This window comes from Pinus tabuliformis, chromosome Q, assembly GCF_031772625.1.
Source record: "Pinus tabuliformis cultivar Carrire ecotype Pingquan chromosome Q, CPIR1, whole genome shotgun sequence".
In the NCBI taxonomy this organism is placed as follows: Eukaryota; Viridiplantae; Streptophyta; class Pinopsida; order Pinales; family Pinaceae; genus Pinus; species Pinus tabuliformis.
The window spans coordinates 235,778,690-235,799,402 of record NC_142296.1 but is presented as its reverse complement, the minus strand read 5'-3'; the positions used below and the strand labels follow the sequence as shown (position 1 = coordinate 235,799,402).

Below are 20,713 nucleotides of genomic sequence, written 5' to 3'. Positions count from 1 at the left end.
TGATTTCGTAGCGCAGCCAGTGTAAAATCTGGGTTATGTGCTACGAAATCACCTAAACTGCGCTGCGCTACGAAAACACCTAAAGCATTTCATAACACATAAGAACCTTTACAATAATATTGATACAGAGAATCCATGTAAGTTATGGGACCAATGGTGAATGAGAACGGACTATTGACCTTTATTTAACCATCCTACGAAGACTCTCAAGACACTAAGACTTTGACACTAAAGTAAACATGGAAAAACTGAACTTGGACTAACACCTAACCTTCACAAACAAACTGATGTGAACAATTTGGCAATCGCTTCTTAAGTGATAACAGGTAGGTCCGCCCAACCTAATATAGGGTCCAAAAACAAAATTTTCTGGGGCGCTGCCCCAGACCCCATAGAGGGGGGTTACCTGCACCCCTCAAACTCCCTGTGACCCCCCCGCTACGCGATCAACGCAACGAAGGGGGGCTCCGCCCCCCCTCTAACCCCCGGTTAACTACATGGGCTAGTCGTGGAAAGAATATAACACAACCCATTAAGTCCGTGGACCATGGGTAGATATTTACAGCCGACTTTACACTTTACAAAATAAGGGCAAACAACCCTTTATGACTCATGAAACCTTCGCACTCCGCGACCATAAAATGCAGATGCTTTACAATTTTATTACAAAATTTGACCCAAAACATGGGCTTTTAACTGCAAAACTGTCCTTGGGGAATCCCGTTCCCAACAGACCCCTTAGACTCATATATATAGAAAGGAGGTCGTGTCATTTGAATCATCCAAGAATTTTTCATTTGTGTAATTTAAAGGAGGTTTCCCCCTCGAATAAGCTACTTTTGAAGTCGTTGATCTATCTCTTTCTTCTATTTTGTGAGTTAGTTGAATAACATTTGGTATCAAAGCTTTGGATTCTAGGGTTTAGCTGCTTCAAATAGGACACCTTGGAATTATTACTATAACATTTTTTTATGAAACTTTAGAAGTTGAAATTAAAACTCATTTGAGCCGAACTCATTTTGAATATCGTGTACAAATTTTAGATCTTGGTTTGCTACATTTTTGGAGATAGGATCCAAGGAAGTTAGCTTTTTGCAAGCTCCTGAATTCCATCTCAAATAGGTGAACTTGGGAAAATCATCATAACTTTCTCTCTGAGAATCAGATTCAAATTTCATAAAAATTGAAAGAAAGAGGACGAACTTTAGTTTGTTGGGTATCATTTTCAAGGCCAAAAGTCCAAAAAACAACACGTGGAACTTCATACTAGTTCTCTCTACTGAACTGGTCTATAATTAATTCATCGTGGGAGATTGGGCATGACTATTTCTTGGAGAATACAATCTCGATTATACTTGTAGGATTGGAAAGAGGACACACAGGGCTATCACAGACCGAAACGATGGAACTTGGAGATCTAAAGTTACAAAGGTACAGTCATTTTACGATCGAGCTCATATAAAGTGGAAACAAGTTGTGTAGTTTTTTTAAAATTTTCATAAGTTTTGTTTGAGAAAATAGTTTGAAGTGATTCAATGGGCATTGTGAAGCATAATTATCATTAATTGATGACCCAAGGAAAGAAAATGGAAACACTATTGGGAAAAATATAAGAGGGGGGGTGAATCAGCATTTTAAACTTTCACAATAATAATTTTCGTTTTAAAACTGCATACGCTATTTTACAAAAACCAAACAATGTATGTCCGTGACTATGATGAATAAACTTGTAAAACAGTTAATTCATTGTCTCTTTAAGTTAAATCAGAGTGTGATGCATTTAATAAGCAGTAAACATATGCAATAAGAATAAAATAAATCAACACACATAAACATCACACATGAATACCAGGAATTTTCAGGTGGAAACCCAATGTGGGAAAAAACCACTGATGTTGTCATCTCAGTCTTCAATCTTCTTATTATAAAAAGTGTTTACAAGTTTTGCACTGGTGCAGACCCTTTCCAGTATGCAAGCATCTACCTATTGAAGGCTACAACCTTTACTCGCTTTCCAGCTTCTACTGGAAGGGAGCTACAACCCCCTAGCTCTTGTACTAGCTAATATGTTTACCAGTATGTAGGTGTCGACCTACAAAAGGCTACCACTTTCACTCTTCCTCCAGGGACCACATTTCATAAATTTTCAGACTGGATACTCCTAGTACACATCAACACAATATGTAGGCTATGTTTCATCAAATTTTCATACTGGACCTATTAGTAACATTGGAGCTCAAAATAAATCACCACAATTGTAATACAACCATCAACCAATCCATCAACTCTAAAGAAAACCACAATCAATCAATATAAACAGTCAGATCTGTCAACAGAACATGGAGTTGAACCTAGAACATTGCATCAACAACTAGAACCAACTGCAACCTCAAAAATCATATATTAGAATGTATATACTACTTCAATGAGGCCAACTTATGTGTCACTACAAGAAAAAAGGACATTGGTGAGGGGAAAAAAATGTCACCATAAGCTCATTGGTGACGGTCAAAAGAGCCTTCGTCACCAAAAACTAAATGTCACCAAAATTGGCGTCGCTAAAGGTATAGGTGTTGTAGTGACATTCAAAGTCCATCACCAATAATGATTTATAATGATGGATAGTGACTGTCACCATTTTATATGAGCAATGGTGACGGACCATAGCCTCCGTCACCAAAAACTGAATGTCACCAAAGGTGGCATCACCAAAAGTATAGGTATTGTAGTGACATTCAAAGTCCATCACCAATAATGATTTATAATGACAGATAGTGATCGTCACCATTTCATATGAGCAATGGTGACGGACCATAGCCTTTGTCACAGAAAACTGAATGACACCAAAGGTGGTATCACCAAAAGTATAGGTGTTATGGTGACATTAAAGGTCCGTCACAAATATTGATTATAATGACGGATAGTGACCATCACCATTTCATATGAACAACAATGATTTATTGTGATGGATCTTTTATGGCCGTCACTATTGGTGCATATATATGGTGACATTCGTTGACCCTCACCAAAAACCGCATTGCCATAAGTATAGGTGTTGTGGTGACATTCAAGGTCTGTCACGAATAATGACTATAATGATGAACATCGACCGTCACCATTTCATATCAACAACAACGATTTATGGTTACAAATCTTTGAGGTTCGTCACTATTGATGCATATATATGGTGGCGTTTGTTGACCGTCACCATTTCATATTTTGGTGACGATTGAAAAATTTCACCAAAGCTCATTGGTGATGGTCAAAAGCTCATTCCATATGGATCATGTCAGAGCACGATGGAATCGAACCACCAACCTCTTGCTTGTAAAGCAAGTGCTCTTCCATTGAGCTAGCACCCTTCAAAGAATTAGACTTTTAAAATTAGACCTTGAAACTTCATAAATTGTAAATTCTACAACTTTCAATAAATTAAAGTCTCGACAATATTTTACTAAACAAGCAAAGCAACATCGAAGTTGCAGGTCCCTACCTAATGGTTATGGAAGTTATGAAAAGTGGGTGCAGGGAAAAATAATTGTGTATAAGAGAATCAATATGTTCAGTTGAATACTCAATTAGAACTGAAAGTATGAAGACATTTTTTTTTTTTTAACTGAGACGAGTATTTTATTTATTTAAGGCCAAAGCCAAGCAAGTATTACAAATCCCTTTCATTGCTTTTCTCTGTTTTTCTAGCGCTCCTAAGGAATGATTGCCATTTTCGGGGTCTCTGAATTTATGCTGATCATACTTTTTTCAAGGTTGCATCCTACATTTGCTAACCTGTCTGCTTCAGTGTTTAAATCTCTGAGGATATGGAAGAGCTGTGCTGATGAGAATTCCTTCAATAATATGTTTACTCTTGCTAGCTGCTTGTTTAGAACTGGATCTTTGAGACTTTTCTTGTGTATTAGAGACCTTATCAGCAGTTCTGAATCTCCCAAAACTATAATTTCATTTGCATTTCCTTTTCTGGTCAGTTGACAAGCTTTTAATAGACTGAGTGCTTCCGCTTGATTGTTGGTTTTTATCCCAAGTCCCCAACTGAATTCCTCTTTTCTGCCATTCTGAAAGTAAATGACGCCTCCTGCTCCTGATCTGCCTGGGTTTCCTTTCGAAGCCCCATCAAAGAAGATTGTACATTTACCTTGTGACTTCCACCAATTTTGAAAATTGTCCGAGTTGTCTCTGTACTGCCAGTTTTCCTTGTGGTTTGGGCGGATGATGGCATGAGTAGTTGGCATGGGAGTATAACCTTCCAGCCACGCCTTTTCTTCATTTCTGAGGTTGTTGTCTTTGACGCTAGTTTGTCTCAGAGTTTCCAGGAGGAGATCCTTGGCCTGCCTTGCTACTGCTTCTGCATTTATGTCTTTGTGGTTGAAGACAACTTCATTCCTGGAGAGCCACAACTTCCAACAGACGTATTTCGGTGCAGCAATCCATAACTTGTACCAAAGAGATTTTTCGTTGATGCTGTGGGGGTACCAAGTTTTCCATGTCAAAAACAGGTCTGTGATCTGACAGCGTGTTGGGGGACTCACATTCAGCCCAATTAAGAAGTTGTTCCACACTTTCTGAGCGTACTCACAATCAATAAACAAATGGACTGCTGTTTCTGAAGCGTTCTTGCAGAGGACACAACGATGCGGGCCTGCAAAGTTCCTTTTGCACAAATTGTCTCCGGTCAAGATTTTGTTGTGGAATAAGGTCCAGCTGAAGAAGTTAATCTTGGGAATGCTGAAGCTTTCCCATATATGTTTCCAAACTGAATCCGGATACTATGCCTTTTGTCTTCCTTGCATTTGAAAGTAGCCTTGTTTGACCGTATACTCTCCTGTTTTCCCCCATCCCCATTGATCTTCCTCTTCCTTATGCACAGGAGTAAAATCTGTTATTGCCTCTAACAGGATTTTTGACTGTTCTTTTAAGTGGATTGGGATGGTTGGTAACGTCCAGCGCTGCCAGTTGCCATTGAGGTCCCACTCTGCTATGTCCTCAATTTTCCTTACCCCTTTAGAGATTAACCAGGCTCTCAACTCTGCTATTTCGTTGATGGTGGATAGAGGGGAGTGATTCATGATTCGATCTTTCCATAGCAGCGAGTTTTTGCCATTCCCAGGAATTTTGTATAAATGGTTTTGGAAAAATTCGATCCCTCTGCAACACAGCCTCCAGGCCTGCGTTCCTTTTGGAGATTGCGCTGGATTGAAAGATGATATTGGTTGCTTCTGTAAATATTTGAGGTTCAACAGCTGACTGATTGGGTGCGAAGGTTCTGTAATTAATTGCCACAGGAGTTTGCCTCCCAATGCCAAATTTGCATGTTGGGGATCGCGGATCTGAAGTCCGCCTTCGGTTATTGGGCGTTTCACAGTCTCCCATTTGATGAGGTGGAAGCGTTCCTTGTTACCTTTCCCTCCGCTCCAGAGAAAATTTCGAATGATGCTGGAGATTTGATCAGTAATTTGTTTTGGAGCCAGCAGCAACGAGGCTTGATATGTGGGCAGGGCAGAGAGCACGGATTGGATGAGGGTGAGTTTGCCTCCGGTGGTGAGCCAAACTCCGCCCCACGCTGTTATCTTATTTTTGAATTTAGATATCACTTCTTCCCACAGTTGGTTTCGATTGGAGCCCCTCGTCAATGGTAAGCCGAGGTATTTGATTTTTTCCCACAAAGCGTATCCTTTGAACCCCAGAACATTAGAAATTATGTCTGTGGCGTGCTGGTCGATATTCCAACTGTAAATTGCACTTTTCCTTTCACTGACCAATGCACCGGTGATGTTGCAGTACTGCTGAAGAATGCTTTTGAAAGCGCTTGCAATTCTAGTGGATGCGCCCCCCAACAGAATTGAATCATCTGCGAATAGTGCATGATTCACTGGGGCTATGCCTTGAACTATCCTTATTCCTGGAATGGTGCCGACTTGTTTCTCTTGGGTTAGCTTGCGACTTAGAACGTCTGCCATCAAGATGTATAGAAAGGGCGAAAGAGGGCAGCCCTGCCTCAATCCCCTGGTTGCTTGGAAAAAATCCGTTGGTCTGCCATTCACCATTGGGGCGATCCAAACGTTTTCTGTACAAGCCTTGATGAGGTTTATGAAGTCCTGTTTAAAGCCAAATGCTGCTAGAACCCTGTACAAAAAGGAACGATTAACACGATCAAAGGCATTGCACATATCCAATTTAATGATCATACCTTGTTCTTTCCGGGCTAGGCTGGAGTGGAGAGCTTCTTGAATCTGGATGACATTATCCAGAATTTGTCTACCTTTTACGAATCCTCCTTGTGCCTGAGAGATGAGCTTTGGGAGTAGAGGCTTGATTCTATTGGCCAGCAACTTGGCCACAATCTTATAAGATACGTTGCAGAGAGAAATCGGCCTATATCTGTCAAAGGTCCTTGGGTTTGTTTCCTTAGGAATTAAGGCTAGGAAGGTAGAGTTTATTCCCCCTCCTACTTTTGCCTTCCTCAGGATTCCTCTTATCATTCTGAATAGGTCGTTTTTGATGATTTCCCAACAGATTCTGTAGAAGTGAGCTGAGAACCCATCGGGTCCTGGAGCTTTATCCGGTTCCATGGACCAAACTAAATCAGTTATCTCTTCATCCGTGACTGGGGTCAACAAATAATCATTGTCCTCCTCTTTGACTAGGTTTGGGATGGTTGAGAGGAATTCCTCTGCATCCTCCTCATTTCCATTTCTTTCCGCACTTAAAAGATTCTGGAAATGAGTGACAGCTGCTTCTTTGATTTGTGAAAATCCATTGTACACCTGTCCGGTTGTGCTTGTTATCTCTGCTATGTGATTACGGGAAACTCGTGCCCTGCACTGTCTATGAAAGTACTTGGTGTTCCTGTCTCCAGATTTGAGCCACAAGCTTCTGGACTTTAAACGCCAGTATTCTTCTTCAGTTCTGAAACAACAATATGCTTTCCTTTGGGCAGTTTTTTCTATGTCTAAATCTGTGGGAGAGGGATCTTTCTCCTCCATTTCGAATTGGACTCTTTCCAGCTGAAGAACTGCTTCTTTCCTTTGGCTAGTTGGAGTTCGCAGAGATTTTTTAATCCAGTCCTTCAGAGCTTTTTTGGTATTTTTTATTTTTTGTTCCCACACATAACTTGGGGATCCGTTAACATCTATCCTCCAGGCCGTTTGAACAGTTTCATAGAATCCGTCTTTGCCTACCCAGAGAGGGCTGAAGCGAAAAGGGAGAGGGCCGAGATCTTCTTCTTTTTTGATACAGAGTAGAACTGGCTTGTGATCCGATGTAAGGTTGGGGAGGATCTTGGAGAAAACCATTCTATTGTCCAGCATTAATGTGCTACTGATGAGAAACCTGTCCAGCCTTGCAGAGATTTGATTTTCTCCTGATCTGTTGTTGGACCAGGTATATTTACCTCTTATAGGTTTGAAGTCAACTAGATCCCACTGCGTAATCAGATTTCCCACAGTGTTGACGGAGGGGTCTCTAGAGTATGTTCCTCCTCTTTTTTCTTTGGGGTCTAGTATGATATTCAGATCTCCTCCAATGACTATGTTCGTAGGGTTAATCTATTCTATATAGGCCATTAGTGTCCTCCAACACTCTCTCTTTTCTTCATAGTGGACAGGGACATACAAATTAAAAAGAGCCAAGGAGAGATTGCTTACCGTATGTCGCAGATCTGTGTGGATCCAATGTTGGGTCTCTATGGATCGTTCCAAAGTGAAAGAGCTTTTTGACCAAAACGTGCCTATTCCGCCGGCCGATCCCCTTGCACTAACAGCCTTTCCTGAATCAAATTTCCACTTCAGCATGCTGGTGTTTAGAAGGGTTTCCCCTTCTACTTTGGTCTCTTGGAGCATAAGGATGTCCGCGGACTCCATCTTCAATAAGTCTTTGGTAGCATCTGCCTTGTTGGGATTACCCAGACCCCTACAGTTCCAAGAGATCAACTGCATCATTTACCACTTAGAGGGGTAGGCCCTCCTCCTTTGGAGGCCCTAGGCCTGATATTCCTCCCTAGTGTCATTTCGATGGTAGCTTGACTGCCAAGGGTTTTTTGTCTTTCTGACTCCTCTTCTCTGGTTTCCTTGTTTGATCTTCGTCCAGCCCTTTTTGTTGTCCTTTCAAATGTTTCATCATCTGATGATCCCATATTCTCTATGGTTTTCTTCTTTTTTTTTATTATTTCTGCGTATGAAGGGGAAGAAATATTGCTTGGGGTGTGGATTGGGTTATTACCTGGTTCCATGGTTTCAATATTCTCCTGCTGTGGTGGTTCTTCTTCCCCTGCTTCCGGAGGATCTGAAGGAGGCGTGAGGATTTCAAAGGGGTTTTTATCCCCCTCATTGCCTTTTGTTTCACTGCTTCCAGCGTTTTGGTTACTTGTGCTTCCATTATCTACTTTGTTCTCTGTCCCTTTAGCCTTGTTTTTGTTACTCTGTCTGCTGAATGTTGTCTTCTTTGCCTGTTTCCATTGATCTTCTTTATCCTTCTCTGTTGCCTCCTCGTTTCTTTTTTTGCAGTATCTTGCAAAGTGCCCATACTCATGGCAGAATCGACACTTGAAAGGCAGTTGTTCGTAATCGAGCTCTTGGATGTGTGTCCAGTTTGCCACCGATAGCTGAATCGCTTCGGGTAATCCTATTTCCAGATCGACCTCCACGCAGATCCGGGCACAAGAGTATTGATCCTTCCTTGGGGCCTGGTCTATGTATTTTCCAAGTGTGTTTCCTATGGATTGAAGTGAGCTTTGATTCCAGCAATGCAGGGGAAGATGCGGGAGGCGCACCCAAATAGGGACCGCCTTGGGCACATCTTGCGCTGGATCGAAATCAGTAGACCATTTGTTCAAGTAGAGTCCTTGAGGCCCCATGAAGTATGGCCCGTTTCTGAAAATCAGGCCTCTATCCTCTGTACTGTCGAACAAGAAAACAAAATACCCTTTGCCTACAAAGTAGACTTTGATTCCTTCATTTACCAAGGGTAGCCAATTCCTTTTGACCCATTCTTCGACTGCTCTCGGGGATGGCCACAAACCGGTGAACTGGCCGATCAGACCTTTTTCTGCTAAATTCAGCGCAGATCTACATATTTCCTCCTCTGGTAAGGCAACCTTGGGTATACTGTCCAGTTTTTTGACGAATTTTTGCTGCGGGCCTGTGACCTGGTGTTTTCCTGATGCAGTTACGAGAGCCTTAAAGGCTTCGATCTCCGGAGGGAAGGGGGGAGGGGCCGCAGGGCCACCTCCAGGCTCCATGAGGGAGGGCGCTTGCAGGTCGCTCAGGAGGCGCGGCTAGGGTTGCAGCGCAGCAGCTCGGAGCGAAGCGTTTGGTGAATAAGAATGACACGAAAGTATGAAGACATTTATAATCTATAAATGACCTATAATTAGAAAATGCACCAAATATTGCAAAGGAAATGTCATAAGTTGATAACATATGGAATAAGAACATTGATGAAGATAGATGCAATATGTTATAGGTTGAGTGAAAGAAAAATCTCAATGTTGTTGTTGTTTGGTGTTTAGATATCTAAATGATATCTAAACTTCTGTGCAAATGTAACACTGATCTCTGGAAACTGTGAACGATATATATATATATATATATATATATATATATATATATATATATATATATATATATCCCCTTTACATAAACCAACATGCAATTTGGAATTTCATAAGTCCACACTCAAAACATGACATCAACCAACAAATAAAATAAATTGACTTGGACAGAAAGCAATAGTTTCACCTTCATTCTTGAGTTGCTTCTGTTTGTTTGAATTTTACTCATGACATTCTTTATCTGACAAGGAATCAAAATTATCACTAGTATTAAATTCATCCAACATGGACTTTGGATATCCCACTAACATCTGCGTTTTTGTTGCCATGCCTGAAAACCATGGAGTTTCCTGTTGATAGTAGAATAAGATGTGTGCATGTTGCTCAAGAACACATTCCTTATTAACCATTATTACCTGACAAAAACCAAAGAGACAACACAGTATCAGTGTACAAAAAATCCCCTACCGAAATATAATCATAACTTAGCAAATAAGTCTAAAAGATGTTCTTAATTAATAAACTTTGTATTTGGAAATACTGTTTCTTTAGATTTAGTAAAGAGATTTGAAAACTATAAGTTTGTCATCAAAGCTTTACATAATTTAACAACAAACTAGTTGGAGTTTGAAAATCAAAATCATTCATAGAAAATGAATAGGACAATGGCCAAAGTCATTATTCATACAAATAAAGCTAGGGTCACTATTTCCATTGCAGATAACTGAAATTTGGGCAGTTGTCTAACAATTAGATCTTATTTTCTGGGAAGACTCATCAATACCATCATTTTTTTTCCATGGTCTATTGTGTCTTTAGATCCAGATCAAATAGCTTTCCATTCTCAAGTTCTACCTTTCAAGTATTGATTTCTGGCTCACCATTTAAAACACAATTCTACCACTCCATTTTATTTTGTTTTGTCAAGACAATTGGCAATGCCTTCTCATCCTCTATTTTACATAATCAATAACCATCCATCGATGATATAAAGAATAACAAATACACAACAAAGGCCAAAGATGTTCTTGTTGTATACCTATGTTCTAGGACTCATCTGACCTTACTGGTGCAAAGAGATCACCCTGAAAAAATAACATCCACGTGGAACTTAGAAAAAAATTAAATCAAGCTCCAAGTAAACCAATCAAAATATGAACATCCTTTTAATCAATAAAATCTCCGACTTAAAATAAAAGTGGCCTAGAATTGAATGTTATATCAACCATGTCAAGTAACTAACATCGAGTGAGAAATACAATCCATGCATATTGAATTAGTGAAATAATTGATCTGGTAAAGCTCAAAAACAGATGACTTAGAGCTAAGAAACGCAAATAAATGACTTAGAACTAAGACATGAGGTTGCCCTTTCAACCCTGTTGTTAAATAACTCTTCTTTATGTCACTTACCATTAAACGTTTTTTGATACCAGGTGGAAGTGGTATTGTGACATTAACCTTTGATAGTCTGTTTCCACGACTACTTCACAAGATCTGCTCCATTACTAGCATTTGGGACTAGATAATATACATGCAAAAACCATCAACATGAAAATCAAATCTACATACTTGTAAAAAAATGGGAGGAAAATAAATATCCACAAATTGAAACACACTGTAGGATACCTCATTCCTGCAACATGATTATCTTGTCATGAACAATAAAAAAAATAAATCAGGAGAAACGTAATTTTTGCCACATTTTGACAATGAAATCTTTTGCATATTCTATGAACAATTGATGAAAAAAGTCAGCTAAAGCTTGTCAGCATTAGGATTATAGTAAAACATAAAGGAACCGCTCCAACACATATATATAATCCTAAACATAAGTATCTATACATACAAGTATTTATTGAGGACATTGTATTTTGTGAAAATATGGAAGTCAAATATTTGAAATAACACAATTTATGGTACCACTGCCTTATGAAGTCCATTCATTCAAGTATTTACGAATTCCATTCAGGAATTTATTCAAAGTTCAAATTTCAAACAATTAGCATGTAGCCTAAAAAAAATCAGATTTGAAAAGGGAGAAGGACCGAAGTTTGAAGTTTAAGATCACAGCAAGAGGATGCATTCAACGTGGGTTAAATAGGGTTGTTCTGTAGCTATTCCAGGAAGACTGAAGGGTTGAAAAGAGGCCGAGTATCTTTCTTGAACCTTCAAATAAAGGATGAAACTCAACTAAAGGATGACTTAGCTTAATAAAGTTCATGATGGCCTTTTACAATCATATACTTATGAGTGAACCCAACTCTTATTATTGGGACTTATCCCAGTGTCCTGATAGGTGGGATATAGAGGACAAATACGATATCCCTTTCTCCATTGCATTCCTCCCACCTTAAAAATCAAAAGCGGACATAATGAATTTAATATACACATACTTAATAGGTATATATTCCCAATCTCTTGCCATCTACTAGTTGTGCCTGCTTGAGCTAGGCTCAAGCAATTAGTTAATCCAGAACATGCATATCGCTATTTATTCTCCACATGCCTTTGGGTGGATCTCTCTATCCATGTAGTGCCAATAAAAGTGTTTGGGTATGGTAAGCGTTGCTAGCTAGTTTTTTTAACCTTTGTATTTACATCTATTTTTTCCTGGCCTTACCCTACTCTCATCTCTATGTATTCTCAAATTAAACCAACTACACAATCGGAAACTTTTTTCTTGTGTGGTATCTCAAAATACTTTTCAAACATAAAATTACAAAATACCGTCACAAGGATACTAATCATGGTTTAACAGATCAAACTTGACATCTTACATTAACAATTTCCTTTTACGTGATGCCAGTCTTCTGCCCAAGCGTTGGAACCATGCCTAAAGGGGCGTACTACATGACCGGGGGTTTGCACTACCAGTAAACTTAATTATAACTAATTATGAGAACAAGATAGCATTGTTTATATACCAGATTGCTTAAATTAAAGATTAGCTTCCTTTATGAATTACAGTGCACTGATAGAAACAGAGATAGTTTCCAACAAAAGGCACCCAAAAAAGAAGCAAAAGTCATAGGAGACACTTATTTCGCTTCTTCGATGATGTTCTTTGAAGACCTCCACCATCATCATCACTTCCACATTCATCCTCCTGCACCTCAAGGGTTACAGGTACCACTCTGCCCCTGTTTCTTGAAATCTCTCTGACAGGAGTCTCTGTAGCCTTCTCAGAACAAGGAATCATAAGTGGATTGGTTCTGTGAGGCATCAACTCTTAACCACTTTCAACAGCTTCCATCATCAACTTCCAGTCTTTAAAATCAAACTGAAAAACAAATTGGCTGTAAGAAGCTTCTCCAGATGCCATTTCTGTAGCTCTGGGAGCATTTTTGGGAACAACAAACTGTTTTCCATTTTCATCAACATTTATTTCAACTCCACCATCCTTTACTAGAAATGATAACGCAAAGATGTTGTCTACTGTCTAGGAAAATGATATTCTATTTAGAACCAAATTCTCTAATCTGGCTCGCTTCTACTTTCGTAAAATGTTAAATATGCTTGCCATATTCTTGTCTGGTTCAGATTTTTCATCTTCCAGGGACTCTTTCACTGCTTTAGGTCAAGTGCTTTCTGTCGGCTTAGTCTGTTTTCTCTATACTATAGCTTTCCTTTGCTTGGGTTCATTATCCATTGGTCCAAGCATAGTGCAAATTCTTGCCACATGTTGGAAAATAGAAGCAGCTAAAAGTCCAATATTTCTCCATGATATTTGGGTTTGATCATCATTTCCCTCCAAAGACCAGCTTCCATATGCCTGGTCACTATAGTTTCTTAGAATATCACTACTAATAAAATCAACTGGAGTATCACCATCATTGTTTTGTGATCCGTTAATAGTATCGAGGAGTGTGGATGTGAGAACAAAGAGTGTATCAACATCTGTAACTTGCTCACGAGGTCTCTAAACAAAATTGTGCAAGCTTTCTACTTTGCTAATTATAGCCTCAAATTTTCCAGATTCTTCATTTAAAATATTTTCTCTCTCCTCAACAATCGAGCGTTGAGGAGATGATAATGGTACCTTAATATACATTGTTGCACCATACTCTAATTATTACCATTGCATGCAGTAGCATCTTCTTTCTCTCTCAGGGGCTTACTGTGGCCTTGTTGTGATCCTTTTACCCCACGAGAGGAATCTTCTAGTGTCTGACTCAATGTTTCTTCCTATTTAACTCTAGCTTGGGTACAAAGCCTTCTACCCATCCTTTCTATCACATACTTTTGGAGTTGATAGAAATGAAAATATTCAACCAAAGCTAGAAGGAAGAGTTTGAAATTGAGACTTTTGATTGAAGAACTGTCGTGAAATGGAAAGAGAGCAAGAAAAGATATTCGTGTTGCATTGAAATGAGGGAGTGCAGGGAGTTGTGATTTCCCCTACCCTGAGAAGTCTGCTTTGTAATAGAAGAGGGATGAAGGCCCACTACAGTGGATATAAAGTCCCAAGACATATGCATTGTCGAATGAAATGCATAGGTGCAGTGTGTCAAATTAAGCATGAGGATTGGGAGAAGTGACACATGTGGGAGAGTGGCCATATTATTAAAGAATTGTTTACATTGAGGAAGGACACCATTTGAGTATGGTAAAAATGTCAATTCTAACGTGGAGAGTTTCCAACACCACTTTCTCATCTACATGAGGGAGTTTACAATTTGTATATCTTTGTCTCAGTCCCATGGTGAATATATTAGTGTGAGGATCCACTGTTTCATGATCCATATGTTGGATGCTTTGCTGAACTTGAGATTTATAAGGAAATCTCTTTAGATATCCAGAACGTCTCAGAAATTTATTTGAACAATTATTGTCTTGCAACAATGTTTATTGATGATAAATTGCTTGGTAATGTACACATGCATAGAAGAGTATGACTAATGGCATGGATACTCGACCTTTCAGGTCGAAATGGCCACCTCTAAAGATAATATTTGGAATATCCTTTAAGCCTTTCTTTGAGATGGCATGCAAGAAGTTGGAGTGAAGACATCAAGGAACTCTATATTTTGACATATTCCAGTTGAATCGCCAAACATGCAATAGAAACTAAAACCAGGGATTATATATGTAATAGCCCCAGTGTATGGGAAATCCAGGCTTTTAGAGGAATATTTCTGCATTTAATAATTGGATGAGGATGAATATTTCTATTACATTATGTGTTGTTATTGATATGTTTAGATGTTTTGGCTGAACACTTGGCCCATCTTCAAGAACATCCAATAACGTTCGAGTCCAAGACAGATTTAAAGAGATCATTTATCAAATTAGTTATCTAGCTATGAAAGACAATCAAGTTTTGGAAGAGGTACATCGTAGTACTATCAAAGCAGATTGTGGACCATGTTAGAAAATGGATCAAAAGGCTTTCAGAATGTCTACTAAAATTTGACATTTAGCATTGTCTTAGCATTTTCTTATCAACTTTCATGGAGGCAAAAAGTGACAGGAGAAACTTGCACAATAATGGTGGCCACTAGAATGAGAAACACAATGAATTATAAAAATGGAATCTGTTGCTATGATGACACATGGGAAGATATTATTACTCTCAACGTGGTTGTACAGGAAAAATAGTTTTTTCCTTTGAGTATAGTTGATGTATTGTAATGTAGCGATTGTTTCCTTGTTGCAATAAAACAAATATATATCCATCTCAAGGTGAAAGAATAACACCAGTATATCTTCGAATGATATGGGCTATGTCTTGTGCTCAATAGCTAGGAAAGTCTCTATCACTCATAGTGCGATGAAGCGATAGGTTCAGGTTTCTGTGCCCGTGTTGTCAAAGTATATCGATACAAGTTTTGAAAAAACATATGTTCAATTCCCTGGAAGATATCTTATTTTCATTACTTGTCCACGATAAATCCACGGCCATAGTTGAGAAACGTAATCAAAAGAAAATAAATATGTAGTTTCTTTAAACAAATGTGGCATGAGTGAAAAACATATGCACCAAATTACAAAATGCGAAAGTCAAAATTCTATATAAAAGTTTTAAATTAAAAAAAATTCAAACAATTGCTAGGAAGTTTAACGAATGCAACTGCCCAGCACTCATCCAATGGCCATTCGAGGAGGGTCAAAGCCATCCATCAATATGAAGAGATCTATAAAAGCAAACAGGGGCTTTGAAGAAAGGATCCCTGATTTTTCATACCCAAATGTTGCCCAATTATTGAGCAAGGGCCTGACGACTTAGTGAGGGTTTCCCTTTTGTTTTTGTTTCAATCAATTTTCATGCTTAGTTTTTTGTTAATATGATGTCATTGGTGGACCTTAATATATGGCGTTGCGATCCTCTTACCCCACGAGAGGAATCTTGCAGTGTCTGACTCAATGTTTCTTCCTCTTTAACTCTATCTCGAGTACCAAGCTTTCTACCTATCCATTCTATCACCTGCTTTTGGAGTTGAGAGAAATGCAGAAACTCAACCAAAGCTAGAAGGAAGGGCTTGAAATCTATGTTACTAGAAACCAGAAAGGGGAAACAAAACGAGAAATGACAATGAGATGAGAAACGAAGTTTGGAGATTTCACATTCAAGAAATGAGGAGAGAGAAAATATGAAACATACAACCAAAAAAAAATTTCACATTCAAGAAACGAGGAGAGAAAAAACAAGAAAAATATGAAACATAAAACCAAGCATTCATCATTAACATTCTCAAATACTATGGTTCATAGGTAGTTGCTCATAGGCTTTAGCTACTCACATTGGCCATTCCTTAATACTTATAGTGATCAACAAAGCTTCCATTTCTCACATAAGCCATTCTTGAATACCCATGTTTGATCCTCTAGGCTGGCAAATACAATAGTGAAGAAACACTTGGCACTGAATTCAAGTTTGATTTAGCCTTTGCATTTTCTGGATGAGTACATGATCCCACATACATTTTATATATTCTTGGATGTGACATGAGTGGACCTAAAATTTGGGATATATTGTATCATTTTCCACAAAGTTATTGGGTTATTGTTTTCTTTGTTGGGTAACAAGATGGTGGAGATTGAGTTGATCTCCATTGGATATAGAGCCAAAAATAGAGGGTTGTCTCGAACTATTGCCACTTGCAGAACCATAAATACTACAACATGTGTTTGAAGAAAAAAAAACTTTCAAAAATTTATCTTTAATCCATTATAATAGAAAACTAATATTTACAATAATAAAAATAATATATTTTAAAAGTATAGTTGAACTAGATATTAAATTGCTAGTTTGTGAGATAAAACAAAAAAACAACTAAATTATTTAACTACTAATTTATACAAATATATATAAAATATCTATACACATTACTAATTTATAAAAGATATTTGATCCCTTTAGGGTGTTGGTATATCCGAACTTAAGATGGATCTAGGTTAGTATATATTATTTACCATAATTATTGTTAAAGTGTATAATGGCTATCTCATATTTGTATTTGCATGGATTAAATGATTATTATATGTAATCATGTTTTATATTAATTATTTTAATGCATCATATATATGGTTTTGTATAGTAAATTTATTTTTAACTTAAATTTAGATATTCTTTCTTGATATTAGTTATTTTTTATTAATTTTCATTTTATTCTGTTGGATCCATTAAAATTTGTTATCTAAGTCAATGTTTCCAATTAACAAGTGTGGTTGATCAATATAAATAAGTGAAATAAATTATTAAATTGTGATTTTTTTTAATTTCTACTTAGTTAAATATTATATATAAATATCACTTGTGGTCATAACATACCAAACCATTAATTTTTAGTTGTTAAATATGATTATGTTAAAATAACTTTAAAAAAATGTTATCACCCATGGTTAGAACTTACCAAACCATTCTTCTTTAGTCCCTGATGAGCCCCGGAAATGGGTAACTATATGGGCTCATTTTGCCTATTATTCTCATTTAATCCACCATTCTCCATAGTTTTATGCATGCTTTTGAATATATTTATGTTAATTGTGTGAATGGGAATAGTCACTTTACCACAAAGTCTAATACGTGCTTATTGCAGATTTTTGGACATTTTTGGACCAAGATCAGGCATTTATGAGTAGATTGGCAGCCAAATACGAAGAAACAAGGCTGAGGATTTGTAGGATGGGTGTCTCCTACACTAAATGACCCCTTCCTCAAGTTCTCCACCATCAACTCGGAGTTCAACATCCCACCAAAGATGATTTCAAGGGGCAGCCAAGCAGGTCTAGTGAAGTGGCTGATTAACTACAGTTTTGGGTAGCCAAGCTCCTAAAGTTAAGGAGGACTGTTGTGAGTCCTCGTTTGCATAAGTAGGAAGGCTTCAAGCCTTAGTATTTTAGTCATTTTTTAGTCTATTTTCACACTTTAGTGCAACCCTGTATCAATACATTTTCGAGCTTCTTCTTGTAGACAGTTTTTGGGATGTAACTATTATTTTTTGATTAATGAAGATGAATCCAGCTTTGCACCAGCTCTGAGCTTTCTTAGGAGGCTATAGCTCTTGGGGTTGGGCCCAACCCAAGTTCCCAGTACCTCCTTTATGTACTTTTATGTGTTTTTCTTGCATTCATAGAATAATTTCTGTTATTTAGGTTAAAATCTTGCTTTATTACTTAGGTTGTTTTTGATGATTATGATAGTTGTTCATCCTTCAGGTTGATTTGATAGTTTGGCAACAGAAAATATCTACAAAAAGTCTACCAAGCAGTCCTTGATCTCATTTCCCCCTCCTTGGGACCATGAATTGAGACCAAGGCACACTTGCTGCCACAAAAACATTGTTTTTGCCTTCCAATGCAATTGCTAGTGTTAGATTTTGAGTTGGATAAGTTGATATCAGTTGTGTTTTCATGCTTAGATCTGTTCTTGCTCAGTTTCCATAGCTTTCTTGCATGATTTCCTGTCTATAAACTTTTGTTCATCACATTTCTAGTTTTTAGGGCAAATTAGGTCAAAATAGACAAATCTCTGTTTTTTTAGTCTTTGTTTGGATCAGTTTTGGAAAGTAGTGTGCAGAGTGCCTGTAAGACACTCCTACCTACCCTTCCTCCATCATACAAGCTACTCCAATCCTTCGCTCAAGATTTCTTTCCCTCATTCGCCACACTTTCCCAACTTGCCCTAATTTCTACACTTTTGTGCAACATTACTTTCTTCATCCTTGAACAAATACAACCATCCTCATCACTCCTGAGCTTCATTTACTAGGTCCTAAACCTATTAACACCCTTATCCACCCTTCATTTCCACTTTCCCACTGTTTTTCCACCATCAATCCTCTAAAAACTTCTTTTGGCATGTTCCTGTAGAATTTCCTGTAGATCCCCTGCAGCCTCCTGTAGAAGATAACGCGAGCGATTTTTCGAGATCTGAGCGCAGTGGAAATCTCCAGAATGGTGATAGGGACCCCTTAGGTCCTCTCCACACCTTCCCAACCTCCTGAAAATTCCCACTCCATTTCCTTTCACCAATAAACCTTTGCACAATCAAAAATAGTTAAAACACATGCATAATAATTCTGCATAAAATTACTCAAAAATACAAAAAGATGATTTGTCCATATTTTCCTTCAGAAGTAGCTTAAACACATGTAATTTACCTCTGCAATAGTCAATGGCATCCATTTCAGTAGCTTTCATCTCTTTCCTTGCACAAGTAGGGTTAGTCGGTAAAACTAGGGTTTGTTAGGGTTTGCATTTCCATTCAGCTTTCGTCTTCTTTTTGCAAGTAGACTATCCTCTTTTGAGTTAGCTTTCATCCATCACAGTTAAAATCTTCTTCTAAGAACTCATAGAAGTTGGCTTAAGCTCCTAGCGAACTTGTGCCAGCTAATCAAGTGACAGCCTGTAGTAAGAGCTATTACTTGTGCATATAGCACCGTTGCTTCCAAGTTTGTTGCGAACTACCGGGGTGATAAAAGTAAAGTAGGGAGTCCCAAGAGTTGCAGCATCATTGCTGCAATACTGGAGCTCACTAGTCCCTAGATTTGTTTATGTTAAGATAACTTTTGAAAAAATGTTATGGCCAATAGTTTTGTTATATTCCATGGTTTTGTGTACTTTATATTCATTTAATTTGCTAGTTTTTGCACATGGTTTTGTTAGATTCCATGGTTCTGTATTTAATATTTATTTATTTAATTAGTTTTTTCTCATCAATTTTATTTCGTAAATTAAAACAAGCGAGAGAGACCTTGAAGAATTGAAAAGAAATGTCATAATCTAGGTACTTTATTCTAGGTCCCTCTTAATATCTTTTTGGTTGTTAGATTTTTGTGCCAAGAGACCCTTTCCACTTGGGGAATATGTTATAATATTTGGCATTTTAACTCAATCAAAATAAAACAAAATCAAATCAAATAAAAAAATTAAAAAACATAAAATTCTCCACTGCATAGTTTGTTCTTGCCCATGGTTTTTTCCCATGGTACTCCTAACCATGGTTTTGTCCATGGTATTTTTCTGCAATGTAGCCTATTCAAATGCTAATAACTAAAGCAACCTAGATCCATTTTAACTGTGGATTGTTGGAAATACTGAGAGGGGGGGTGAATCATTCTTTCTTACTTTTTTTTTAATTTGTTCTAGTGATTTCCAAAAACATATATAGATATGTATATGTATACACAGAACACAGAAATCAACAACTAGAATTAATGCTTTTATTAAAACTCAAGACAGTGCAATGAAATAAATACAATATAAGTATATACCTAATTGTGAATAGTTGCCAAGCTCCAACTTGGACTTCAGTGAGGCTCCAACCTCCAGAGCACCAACTCTGTTTTGCAGTGGTTCTGCACTTATGAGCACATACCCCCAATGACTTCAGTCCTGTTCAGTTCTGAGGCTCCAACCTCTTGGGCTCCAACCCAACCTTGGTATAAATTAGTATGCTGCTACACTCTATTCAATTGAGGTTCTCTGACTCCTACTCTTCTACCTCTGCTACTTTTGCTGCCTCTACAGCCTCCGCTGCTTCTGCTACCTCTTCTGCCTCTGCTGCTTCTGCTACCTCACACTCTGGTTCTTCACCTCAACAATAGCACCAACAGTTCTTTGTTTTTATTGTTTTATACATTCCCATGCCTTTGTCCATTTGTTTCCACTTACACCACCTCTTAGGCTTCCTCCTCGGTCGCTGTG

General features: G+C 38.0%; 1 protein-coding gene across 1 annotated transcript; it reads right to left on the bottom strand.

Annotated features, from left to right (window-relative positions):
• Positions 1 to 3,704: 3,704 nt before the first annotated feature.
• LOC149219062 (uncharacterized) lies at positions 3,705 to 9,250 on the bottom strand. Its single transcript, XM_089386691.1, has 4 exons — positions 8,233 to 9,250; positions 7,659 to 7,780; positions 4,834 to 7,436; positions 3,705 to 4,716 (listed from the first exon to the last, which is right to left on the bottom strand). The coding sequence occupies exons 1-4, from the start codon at positions 9,248 to 9,250 to the stop codon at positions 3,705 to 3,707; spliced, it is 4,755 nt and encodes a 1,584-aa protein (XP_089242817.1).
• Positions 9,251 to 20,713: the final 11,463 nt, after the last annotated feature.